The 11,016-nt window shown below is 27.3% G+C and overlaps 2 protein-coding genes across 5 annotated transcripts in view; both read right to left on the bottom strand.

Moving 5' to 3' along the window:
- Window positions 1-11,016, bottom strand: part of LOC100164031 (ecdysone-induced protein 74EF) — a 133,908-nt gene that overhangs the window by 16,113 nt on the left and 106,779 nt on the right. The window lies entirely within an intron of this gene.
- LOC100570001 (putative leucine-rich repeat-containing protein DDB_G0290503) lies at window positions 1,628-9,693 on the bottom strand. 3 transcript variants are annotated; one of them, XM_003241451.4, is made up of 9 exons: window positions 8,830-9,693; window positions 5,117-5,533; window positions 4,930-5,037; window positions 4,717-4,803; window positions 4,360-4,464; window positions 3,339-3,455; window positions 2,737-2,996; window positions 2,501-2,663; window positions 1,628-1,795 (listed from the first exon to the last, which is right to left on the bottom strand). In XM_003241451.4, exons 2-9 carry the CDS (start codon window positions 5,508-5,510, stop codon window positions 1,674-1,676), a joined length of 1,356 nt encoding a protein of 451 aa, XP_003241499.1. In that variant the 5' UTR covers window positions 5,511-5,533; window positions 8,830-9,693; the 3' UTR covers window positions 1,628-1,673. The 3 variants fall into 3 exon arrangements, with proteins under 3 accessions (XP_003241499.1, XP_008178559.1, XP_029347440.1); XM_008180337.3 differs by having other exon boundaries at window positions 5,117-5,527; XM_029491580.1 differs by lacking the exons at window positions 3,339-3,455; window positions 8,830-9,693 and having other exon boundaries at window positions 5,117-5,536.

The following is an 11,016-nucleotide window of genomic DNA, read 5'->3' as shown; positions in this document are numbered from 1 at the left end:
TTTAAATATTATTTTTCCCTTTAAAGGAATGATAAATGGAAACTTATAGGTATTCAGATAATATTATAATCATTATTGATCTGTATGAGGTACACACATAAGTTGTAATAATAGTTGTGGAATATTATTTATTTTTGTTAGTGAAATGTACGCGTGAGATGCTATTCCCCCAAAAAATATTGATATACCGTGATTTCGAAAGTAAAAAATCGTTCGAGGTTTTTCACCAACAACGTGACGAACGGCAGCCGAACACCGAGTGAACCTTTGGGGTTCATAGGACATGTTATACAACAGGCGTTCACGTTTGGTGACTGTAACTGGAGCACATTAGACTTTAGCAGATCGTCTTGGACATGTTGCATTTCTCCTTCTTTGAACTGAAAATACACATTTGCGACAAGCGTGCTTGATATTTTATTAAATCAGGTTACGTTGTAATTATATGCATTTAATTTATTTAGCTTACACGATTTTCCCATTTATCTGTAGAAGATAAAAGATAAAAATATAACCTATCTAGATAGTTATCTAGATAAAACACAACACTGTTCGTTATTTCTTAACCCAGAAGACGCCAGTATTTAAAAAAAAATATTCGTTTTATTTCACGATAGTTTCAAAATGCCGAAAACATGCAATAGTGCCCATATCAATTAGTATATTATTATATTTTACTTAGTAAGCCCCTGTATAAATTATTTGTATTAGGTACCGTTTATGGATCAATCTACTTTTTTTTGAGTTTTTTATTTCCAAAATTCTAATATTCTGTTTTATGAGTTTTTCGAAAAAATATAATAAAGTACCTGCACATATTTAAGCATATTTTAACTGCGCATTTGCATGCATATTTCGATCATTTTTAGTGCAACTAGTTCTGAGCCCTAATAATAACGATGGTAATCTGTTACCCAAGTAACACATAAATGTTCTTAATATATTATAAGAATATTCATAAAGAAGATATGTATTATTCGTGGATTGTTCGTGATTGTTCTATATGTGTTCTATAAATCTGCTTACAGTCATCAAAACTAGCAAAATGAGCCGATTATAGATACTCTATGAATATTCTATCTTCTATAAATATTTTTTAAGAATATTCAGGTCATATACCCAAATATTCAAATAGTAATCACTGCATAATTATTGCAAATTGCTTAATTCATATTAGAAGAATATTCTTACTAACAGCTTTATAGTTATTCTTTGAATATTCATTGACTAACTAGGATGTTCATAAAATATTATTAGAATATTCATACCAAACATATGTATTAATCGTAGATTATTCATAATATGTGCTCTATATATATCCTTACATGCAGCATAATAACCAAAACTTGCAAAATAAGCTGACTATATATTTACATCTATATAGATATTCTATCTTCTATTAATCTTTTTCAAGAATATTCATTCCATATCTCTAAATGTGTTATACCATTATAATTATGAATACTATATTCATAATCAATGTTTATATATATACCTACATACTATAATATACTATAAATACATCCATCTATAATATATAGATATGATATTATTTTAGTATCTATCTTTAAGATCAAATAAGTTTTTTCAACTTTGGTATTTCTAAATAATAATATATAAAACATCATAAATTAATAACAAAACTCTTTATTTTTAAATCTGAAGTGTTAAAATTATAATGGAACTTCTGCTGCTTGTTTGCATCTTTCATTTGCTTTGGTAAGCCAAATACTTGCCACCAGCTCAATTTGTTTTACAGTAGTACCAGCATTGTTGGTGGATGAATGGATAGCCTCTAATAAACATAATAATTTATAATTGTATTAACTAGTTAACCTTTTAAGCCTATTTTATTACCATTGAAAATTTATCATACATATATAGCATGTTAATATACAAGTGTCTATAATAAGAGATGTGTATAAGGTAGGTAATACTTAATAATTATAAGTATAGTCACAATCAGTTGGCGCCAATCACCTAATTTATCTATGACATATGTCATAGTAGAATTTTTAGACGAGGGAGGGAGAGGCTGCTGCAGAGTACTGCAGGATTTACATTAAAACATAAAAATAAATTATTAAACATTGTATTATGTAGGTGCTTTGATTGCACCTGATTGATAAATTTAAAAAGGGAGTGATGGGGGGAGGGGCTTTGATGTACGATGGCATAATATATTTTAAACACTTTGGTGCTACTGATTGCAACCAACTTACGAACAACATTCTTTTGCATAATTTGCATAATATTTTAACTCACAAATAATAGGTAACAGGAAATAGCCTGTTTTAGATAAAATACTTATTAAATATATTCTAAATAAAATTTGAATAATTTGTTTTCTTTGACATAATAAGCGGTGTTATTTTTTTTTTAACAATAACAATAATTTTATTGTAATTATTTATTGTTTTGTGAAATACTTAAGACTGGGAATAGGGTTGTATATTGAAAAACAAAATATTATGAATAAAAAATAATTTTAAATGCTCACTAGTAAGTAATGATGCCAGAATAGTATTGTTCAAAGCAGTTTTGTTATTCTTGTGCCCCGTGTAACTGAAAGATTTAGCATAATCATTGGTTATTAACTTTCTTAATATCCGTCTGACTGACTCTTTAAAATTAGATCCACCAAGCAAGGCCAACATTTTCACCTAAATTTCAAACAAATTTTTATACACAATTATTTAAATTAATATTATAATTTGTCTATAATACTTAACTTACCATTTTATCATATAATGTTTTATTGTTAATCAAAGTTTCTTTAAAGTTTGTTAGCGATAACTCATTTGATATCGGAAGCATTGCACATACATTTTCAAGCTCATCATTAGTAGCTGATGATACTGCAATAGACGAAGTTTGTTTATCTTGCTTCTCTTGAATGTTGTTTACTACCATCATTATTGTATGAAGGTAGTCACCTTGTTCTTTACATCTGGCGTTTAAAGTAATAAGTTGTCTTAAGATCTGTGTTTCAACTTCTATAATAATAATCATAATAATATATTTAGGTATGTGGTGCTGTATATTACCTAATAAGAACATTTAAAACTGAACCAATGCAACCAGCAGGCTGACAACAATTTTTCATGTTTAAAAAATTGTACATTTGCGTATTATTTAACATACAATTATTTTAGTATTTTTAAAAGTGGGTACAGCATTTTTTTACTATGTAGATACCTATACATAATATTAACATAATATTATAATGTTTATGATTTATAAAATAATAACATGTTAGCTAGAATATTTAATTGTAATGTACATTATTAACATTTAAAAAAATATTGTACAATAATTTTTCAAATTCTTTGAACTACCTGAAGAAATGTGAGTTTTCTGTTTGTTTTGAGGAACTGATACTAAACTCCCAAAATCTATATCATTGAGATTAATTTCTTGCATGGTCACTGCAGTTTGATTATTAACTGTGTCTTCTAAATCAAGAATAATTTAAAATTACATTTTACTTATAATGTATGAAATAGAGAAATTCATTAAAAACCATATAATTGTCTAATGTTGATAAACATGTACAGTAAAATTTAAAATATATATCTAGATAAATATTTAAGATTAAAGCAAAGAACACAAGATTTTGTGAAATAATAAATTAAACAAATACTATTATTTAATTCAATGTAAATTTAGTGTTTAGAACTTGGACAATTTGTAAAAATTAAAAATAAAATCAGTGGTTGAACACTTTATAGGGGGCTATAGTCAACAAAAATTTAGGAGCATTCAGGAGTTTTCACCAAAGTCTGTAATCTAACCAAACTGTTTTAAGAGCCCCCACAAGGACTAATGTCTAAACATATATTATATTTTTCTTTCACATACCTATTTGTTTATTAATAGTTAATGGGATGTAAAAACAAATTCCCCCTAAGAAAAACAATACTACCTACATATATTATGCCTGCTTCGTAAAAAGAAATTTCAATTCATATCCTGAAATGTTAAAAAAAATGTATTTAAATTTTAAAGTTATTTTAGTTTTATATATTTCATTTAAAAGACAAATAAAAACGAATTTATATTGAATATTGCGATAACAAATGTCTTGTTAAGCGTCCCCCCCCCCCCTTATACTTCGGAGACTTAAATTAGAGACAGCTCATAATCTTGCCTTAAATAAGAAGGGGGACTGTCTAACCACTGAATGAAATTAAGTCAAATTACATTAATTAGTATTTTAAATAACAAATATTAATATTCTTTGGGACTAGATCCACACTTTACATTACACCTTGGATATTTAAGGGGTACCTAATATAATTTTAAAGTATGTTGTATACAAAATAAGTTTTATGTTCAAAAATGTTCAAATAATTGTACCTGGAAAATTGTAGTTTTGGTTTTTGTTACCACTAACAGATGGCAAATTGTCTGAACCATTACTAACCCCAATGTCATTGTTATCAATAACCGTAAATGATTCATCTAAGGATTATAATTTATATTAATACACTGATTAGTTGATTACCTATTTATCATTTTAGTTATATTGCTTCATTCAATTCAAATACGAACTGTCTTTAACAATTAAAAACACTAATGATATATTAAGTGAAATTAAAAATTAAACCATTGCAGACAAATTTATATAATTAATATATAGGTATATTTTTTGATTATTGAAGTTAATGTAAACCTTACTTGGTATTATTACCAATAAAAATATTCTTATTATACCTGAAGAGACACAGTTTTGATTATTAGATATTATACATCTAAAACCATCACTGAGATCAATATTTTGGTTATCATCGTCATCGATAACTGCAAACAACGAAAACAATTATTTAAGATAGATAGAAGAACTTAATTTAAAAGCTAAACAATTGATTGCCTAACATGTATCATATTCAAATCATGCATGATACAATTAAAAAAAAAACAACATACCAAAAATGTTTTGATTTTCATTAGATACCACGTTTAAATCATCATTTAGACTACATTCTATATTATGTGAAACATCTATACTGGATTCTGTTTCTTTGGAATCATTTTCTAAAAATCAAAAATTGTATTTTAATATAATATGAAGGTATCTTAGGAAAAACAAATTAATTAATAAAGTATATCTTACTTTTGAATTTTGGGAATGGTGGTAGTTCATTATCTTTTTCATCACTACTTGGTCCACTGCTACAATCAATTTGTTTATTCTTTTTTTTGCGTTTAGTTGATGTTTTTTTAGCAGTTAGTTGTTCACTTTCTGATGAACTTTGGGCAAGGGTCTCATTAGCAAATTTAGAAGCATCCTTATACACGGTAAACATTTTGTTGCATATGACTTTTATGGTATATAATTTCCAATCTTTTTCTGGATTTGCACGGTTTTTTATGGCCGATTGCAATTTAATTGAACCATATTTTAAAGGCCAGAAACATGCTTCAAAATTCTTAATCCAATTACTTGGAATAACTTCAATTATATTTTTTTCATTTTTAAATTTTACAACATACCAGCCGGCAGACATCTTTTAATGATTAGTAACTGTAACTTAATAATATAAATTGTATTTACAGAATATATATATATATATATACATGGTTAATTAATTATGTACAGAAATGTTAGCTTAATCTATATATAATATATTATTCTTCAGTATGAAGTAGTGGCATTACTACAAACCCTTTAGCGTGAGGTAAGCGAATTAATTTATGAAGAATGTTTGGCAATGGCCAATATGAAAAATATTCACTTAAACCATCAACAAGATGAATGCCAATTAATGAAGAATTCAAAGGTTTTGTGTACAAGTTATTTACATTATTATATTTTCGACCTATGACAACAACTTGATCCAGTTTCTTACAGTAAGCAAAATTTGAAATTTCAATTATCGAATTACAATCTAATTTACAACAAGAATTCTGTAAATTGATACTTAATTTAAAATTGGAAAAAATAACTTCTTTAAATTGAGGATCAGTAGTACCATCTATTAAAATTCCATCACTGTGTTCTTTTTTGAATTCAAAACTACCTTTTTTTATTTTATCTTGTAGTAATGTGTGTAAAGTACTTTCTTCTGATAAACGTCGAACTATTTGAGATAAAACATTATTATGTGTTCTTAAAAGTTTTTTTAAGATTTTGAAGGTAATTTTCAGAAGAAAAGTTACTAAATAAATTTAAGTTTCCATATTTTCTAGCATCGTCAGTAATGTCTAAAAGGTTGTGAAAATTATGGGATAATATTTGAGGACCATAAATCAATTTAGACGATAGAACAAAATGTTTTAATAGCTGTTCAGCGTAATTGGTCATTGTTTTCATTAATAAATCTGACAATAAAATACGTATAGCAACATGAAGAGTTAAAAAATGTTCATACTTATTTTTATCTAAATTATTTTCTAAAACAATAACTCCAGTATATAAAAGAAATTGTCTTAATTCTGTAGCTTTGTACCGTTTAGCTTCTTTAATAGGCCTTGGTTTTCTTGCAAACTCGTAAGGAATATATTTAATAAGACTTAGTAATGCATCAGATATTATATTAACAGATCTTGATTGTAATTTATGAGGAGGTCGACTAAAACACCATGTGTTAACTAATAACTTTTTAACCACTCCCAGACATATCATGTGCATATAGTCCAATGGGACATCAGTAACTAGGCCTAAATTGGGAATTTTTTGTAAAATTGTATGGCCAGTGTGATGTTCTGGATCGGTTTGGTTAATAAAATCAATATCAGTCCTTTTATTAAATGTCATATCAGGAAAAACAACATGATCTAAATATTCTCCCTCTTGCATACATTTCGAACAAGAGGAATATCCACTATGCCCCTTAATTCGAAGTACACTAGCCTTAGCAACCGCATCAAATAACAACATTGAAATTTTGAAACTGAAATATTTATCATTAATGTGTACACCATTTAATGTTAAATTAACAGCTTCATTTACAAAATCTTCTAGCAATTCATTAAAATCTGACGGTTTATCATACCCATGATAGATACCAATACAAAATATATTTAAAGGTAATAAAATATCAACATTTGTTATCAAACACAAAATAGGATATACTTGACTTTGTGATGAGTCACTGAGAGGCAATCCATCAATATTAATAGCAACATTAATAACATCAGGAATATTGGAAACTTTTACTTTTTTTAACATATTTGTAAGACCACTTTCTAAACCAAAATGGTAGTATTTTCCAGGATTTATATCACGCAAAATAGTTTCTCTTGGTGTTTTTAAAAAAGTCCTAGGATCTTTTGGAATACTGCTTAAATCTGGTATTTCCTTTAGAATTGATAATAATTCCCTTAATGCAACATGAGAGATTTTATTCCTAATAGCCCATTCTCGCAAATGATCAGGAATAGGTATTTTTGAGTTTCCAAAAACATGATCATTTACAAAATTGTTTAATGAACTACATTTTGGACTAGTTGAAATAAATTTTGTAAAAGAAACATCATCATTTTCAATGGATGTATCTAATAAAACACCAGATATATTTGAAATATTATTTTTTACAACACAGAAATCATTTGGCAAACCTACAAAATTAGGCTGATATGAAGTACTTGCTGCAGTACTAGTATTACATTGAGTAGGTAATGAAATAGATAATGTTGTATTGTTTTTTCTTATAACATCCAAAGTTTCAAGTTGCTGTTTTACATTTTTATTAAATTGGGACTTAGAAGTTAGGCGCATTTTTTTAATAGAATTACACTTTTCAGAATCCATAGTTTACTACAAATAAAATATAGAAAAATTTCAAATTAGAAATTATATAAACTATTTAAGATTCCTTTTTTGTGTATTTAATATAGTACAAATTGAAATAAGACCACAAAATTATACAATTGTACTGAAAGTTTAATATTTATGTAACTATTGAAAACTTTAATAATTAAAACTGATATTTTAAACTATTTTTAATAGAATTGTCTCTTATATAAATACCTACCTAGTGTATATATTAGTATAGTAGGTAAGTACTATTAATATCACATTTACTGAACGTTATAAAACAAATATAAGTACCTTAAGAGTATTTAGGTGCAATGTAATTTTGTGTTTGTTTAAAATACTTAAATAATCATTAACACCTGGGCCCCAAGATTGATCTTGCACTTATTTTACTCTTGAGCTAAACAGATAAAGAGTTAAAAAATAAATGGTTGGTCTCATAACAAAAATTATATAAAAACTGAATTATTAGCCTACGTTAACTTATGTAAAACTTTAAATACAGTGAAAACTCATTACAACAAAAACTCTAAATACCATAGGTATTACATTATAATGGTTAGTTTGATTTATAACCTAATAATTACTCTCAATTACAAAAAACTCCCAATAATGAAAGAAATCTCTTGGTCCCTTGAAATTTGTTATAGAGAGTTTTCACTTTATATATAAAACTTGTTAAGAATATATATTTTTGATATAATAAGTTTAACAATAAATATACCTAGCCACCTAGGTGCTCATTCTTAATGTTAAGACTTATAATAATTAAACAGTAGGTATATCAGAACACATATTAATAGAAAAAAAATCATAAGTTGGTACCTAACAAATATTTTATTAATTTTGATTCGCTCACTGTTTATTTAAGCATTACAATTTTTAGAAAACTCAAAAAATGTAGGTAATAAATTAATTAAACTAGGTCGGGACCTACAGCGTAAATAAGCACCAAGTACATGATCAATAAGATAATTTAATACACGAGGCTGAATACCTACCTCATAAAGGTTAACATAAGTACATAGGTAACATGATACATAATAATTAATCAAATGCTTACTTACCGACTTATTATAAAACGAACAACTCATATAATACTTAATATTATATTATTCATTTAAACATATAATATCATAAGATGGCTAGATGACGTCGATCAAAACGTTCGAACGGCGAACAAGCGCGTGTGCAATTGAATGTGATAATAACTAATAAGATCACAGATTTATAACAACGATGAACGAAATGACCGCGCGGCGCGTATTACTATTTATTATAAACAAAGGAAATCCATGGACGTTAATTTTATAAAAACAAATCAGTAATCACATTTATTCAATGATAACAATAATAGCAATACCACAATATATTACCATGAGTGTCGACAGTTTCACACGCATTTAATAAACCCCGGTGTACCGCGGGGTTCAATAATAATCCCTATTATTATATAAATACAATAGAGTAGTGAGTACGCGTACCTACCTACTATTTATATATATAAACAAACGTAATTTTATTAATAATAAAGAATTATTTATGTATTATTATTAGATGAATATCCATTACATATGATGGTAACTATTATTCATTAAGTATTCTTAATTGGATATGTTTTATGGATATTCAATTTAGATTATTCAATGGATATTCAAAGAGGAATAATAAAAAAAAAAAATAAGAATGTATTATTTTTAATGGAATATTCATTTCATCAGTTATGGTAGAATAAGTAATACATATTCTTCAGCGAATATTCTTTTAAGATCAATATTTTACCATGCATATATTGTGATTATTTAGATAAATCTTCAGCGAATATTCTAGAAATAATTATATATGATTTAAATGTATTATTAATAGAATAAACAAAATTGAAGAACGATAGACCATGATATGAATATCCGGTGTTACTTGGGTTCTTCCGTTTTATTCAGGCAATTGGAGGCAATGTGGCCTTGAGTTTTACATAAGAAGCATGTTAATGTGTCGTCTGATATAAATATTCCATAGTTTGTGTCATCGTAGTTAATTAAAATTGAACTGGGGAGTTTTTCTACGTCTTCATGGCTTATGAATGTTTGACGTCGAAAGCTTAAGATATGAGAGAAGTCAGCATCTTGTAAACCAGCTGCTCTAAGGAATGAAATGTGGCTACGTAAAACTATATTAAGTTTGTTAAATTCATTTTCTATGGCTTCGTGTGGAATATTGGGATAGACATTAGATAGAATTATTATTTTGTTTAGGTTATGCAATTTACGGATTTTGTATTGTTGTTCATTAATTGTTATTATTGGGTGGTTGATAATGAGATCGTCTACTAATGCTTTATTAGTGAGGAATATGCATAGACGTTTATTCGATATACGGGAGGCGAAGATAATGTTGACAGGTTTTACGATGTTTCCGATAGCGATAATATATTCTTTGTGCGGGAATGTTTCATTTATGTCTATTAATATTGCTTGTTCTTTTTTCGGGACTAGCTGTTTGCTACAGTTGTGGCATAGGTACTTTTGTTTAAATCTGTGGATACTTGTGCTTCGAGATTCTTTGTTGATGATGAGGTATTCTGAGGTGTAAGGATTTGCTTAGTTATTTTAGTTACTAGTGGTGTTGATTTGGTTTTTGATAGTTGTGGTACTTTTATTTGGTTGATTTTACTAGGAGTATTTGTAACAGTTGACTTTGTGATGTTTAGTGAGTTTTGTCGAATTGATGGGCTTTTCATCGCGGGTGCTTTTGAGAATATGATTTATTGTTTTGGGCTTGCACCCTGATCGTTTTTTTTTTTTTATATGCGTGCCTACGGTATTACATAATTACCATAATTACCTGCGTATGTTGACTGCGTTAACTGTTTGCTATCGAAGCTAATAAAGACGGAACTCGCGATAATAAATGTGTTGACTGTACGGAGTATGAACACGAACTGACAAACTGTTATTGACGTGAAATTTATAATCTTTGAATTAAAATATCTAAACAACTTTTATTGATTATTTCTGATTTGTATTATTCTATAGATCACGATATTGAGTTAAAGTTATACTCGTATTACAGTAGTCTACAGTTCGTTACATACTATTGTGATGTAGTCATTGCGTGTATTTATTACAAGATTTATGTGTGTGTGTGTGTTGTAAATATAATTTTGAAGTAAAAGCGTGAATATTAAGTATTTTAACATTATTTTATTATTGTAGATAATATCATTTTTATTGGCATTTAATTCCTAACTAAGAAAC

The sequence above is a fragment of the Acyrthosiphon pisum genome, chromosome A3 (assembly GCF_005508785.2).
Source record: "Acyrthosiphon pisum isolate AL4f chromosome A3, pea_aphid_22Mar2018_4r6ur, whole genome shotgun sequence".
NCBI lineage: Eukaryota > Metazoa > Arthropoda > Insecta > Hemiptera > Aphididae > Acyrthosiphon > Acyrthosiphon pisum.
This window is presented reverse-complemented; position numbering and strand designations above follow the sequence as displayed.

What these genes read in the sequence shown, in the direction of transcription:
- LOC100570001 (XM_003241451.4), bottom strand. Translation starts at nt 5,510, where the DNA reads ATGTCTGCCGGCTGGTATGTTGTAAAATTTAAAAATGAAAAAAATATA. An exon ending in TGAAAATCAAAACATTTTTG is followed by an intron (nt 4,804 to 4,929) that starts GTATGTTGTTTT and finishes CGTTGTTTGCAG; the next exon opens with TTATCGATGACGATGATAAC. An exon ending in TCTGGCATCATTACTTACTA is followed by an intron (nt 1,796 to 2,500) that starts GTGAGCATTTAA and finishes TATGTTTATTAG; the next exon opens with AGGCTATCCATTCATCCACC.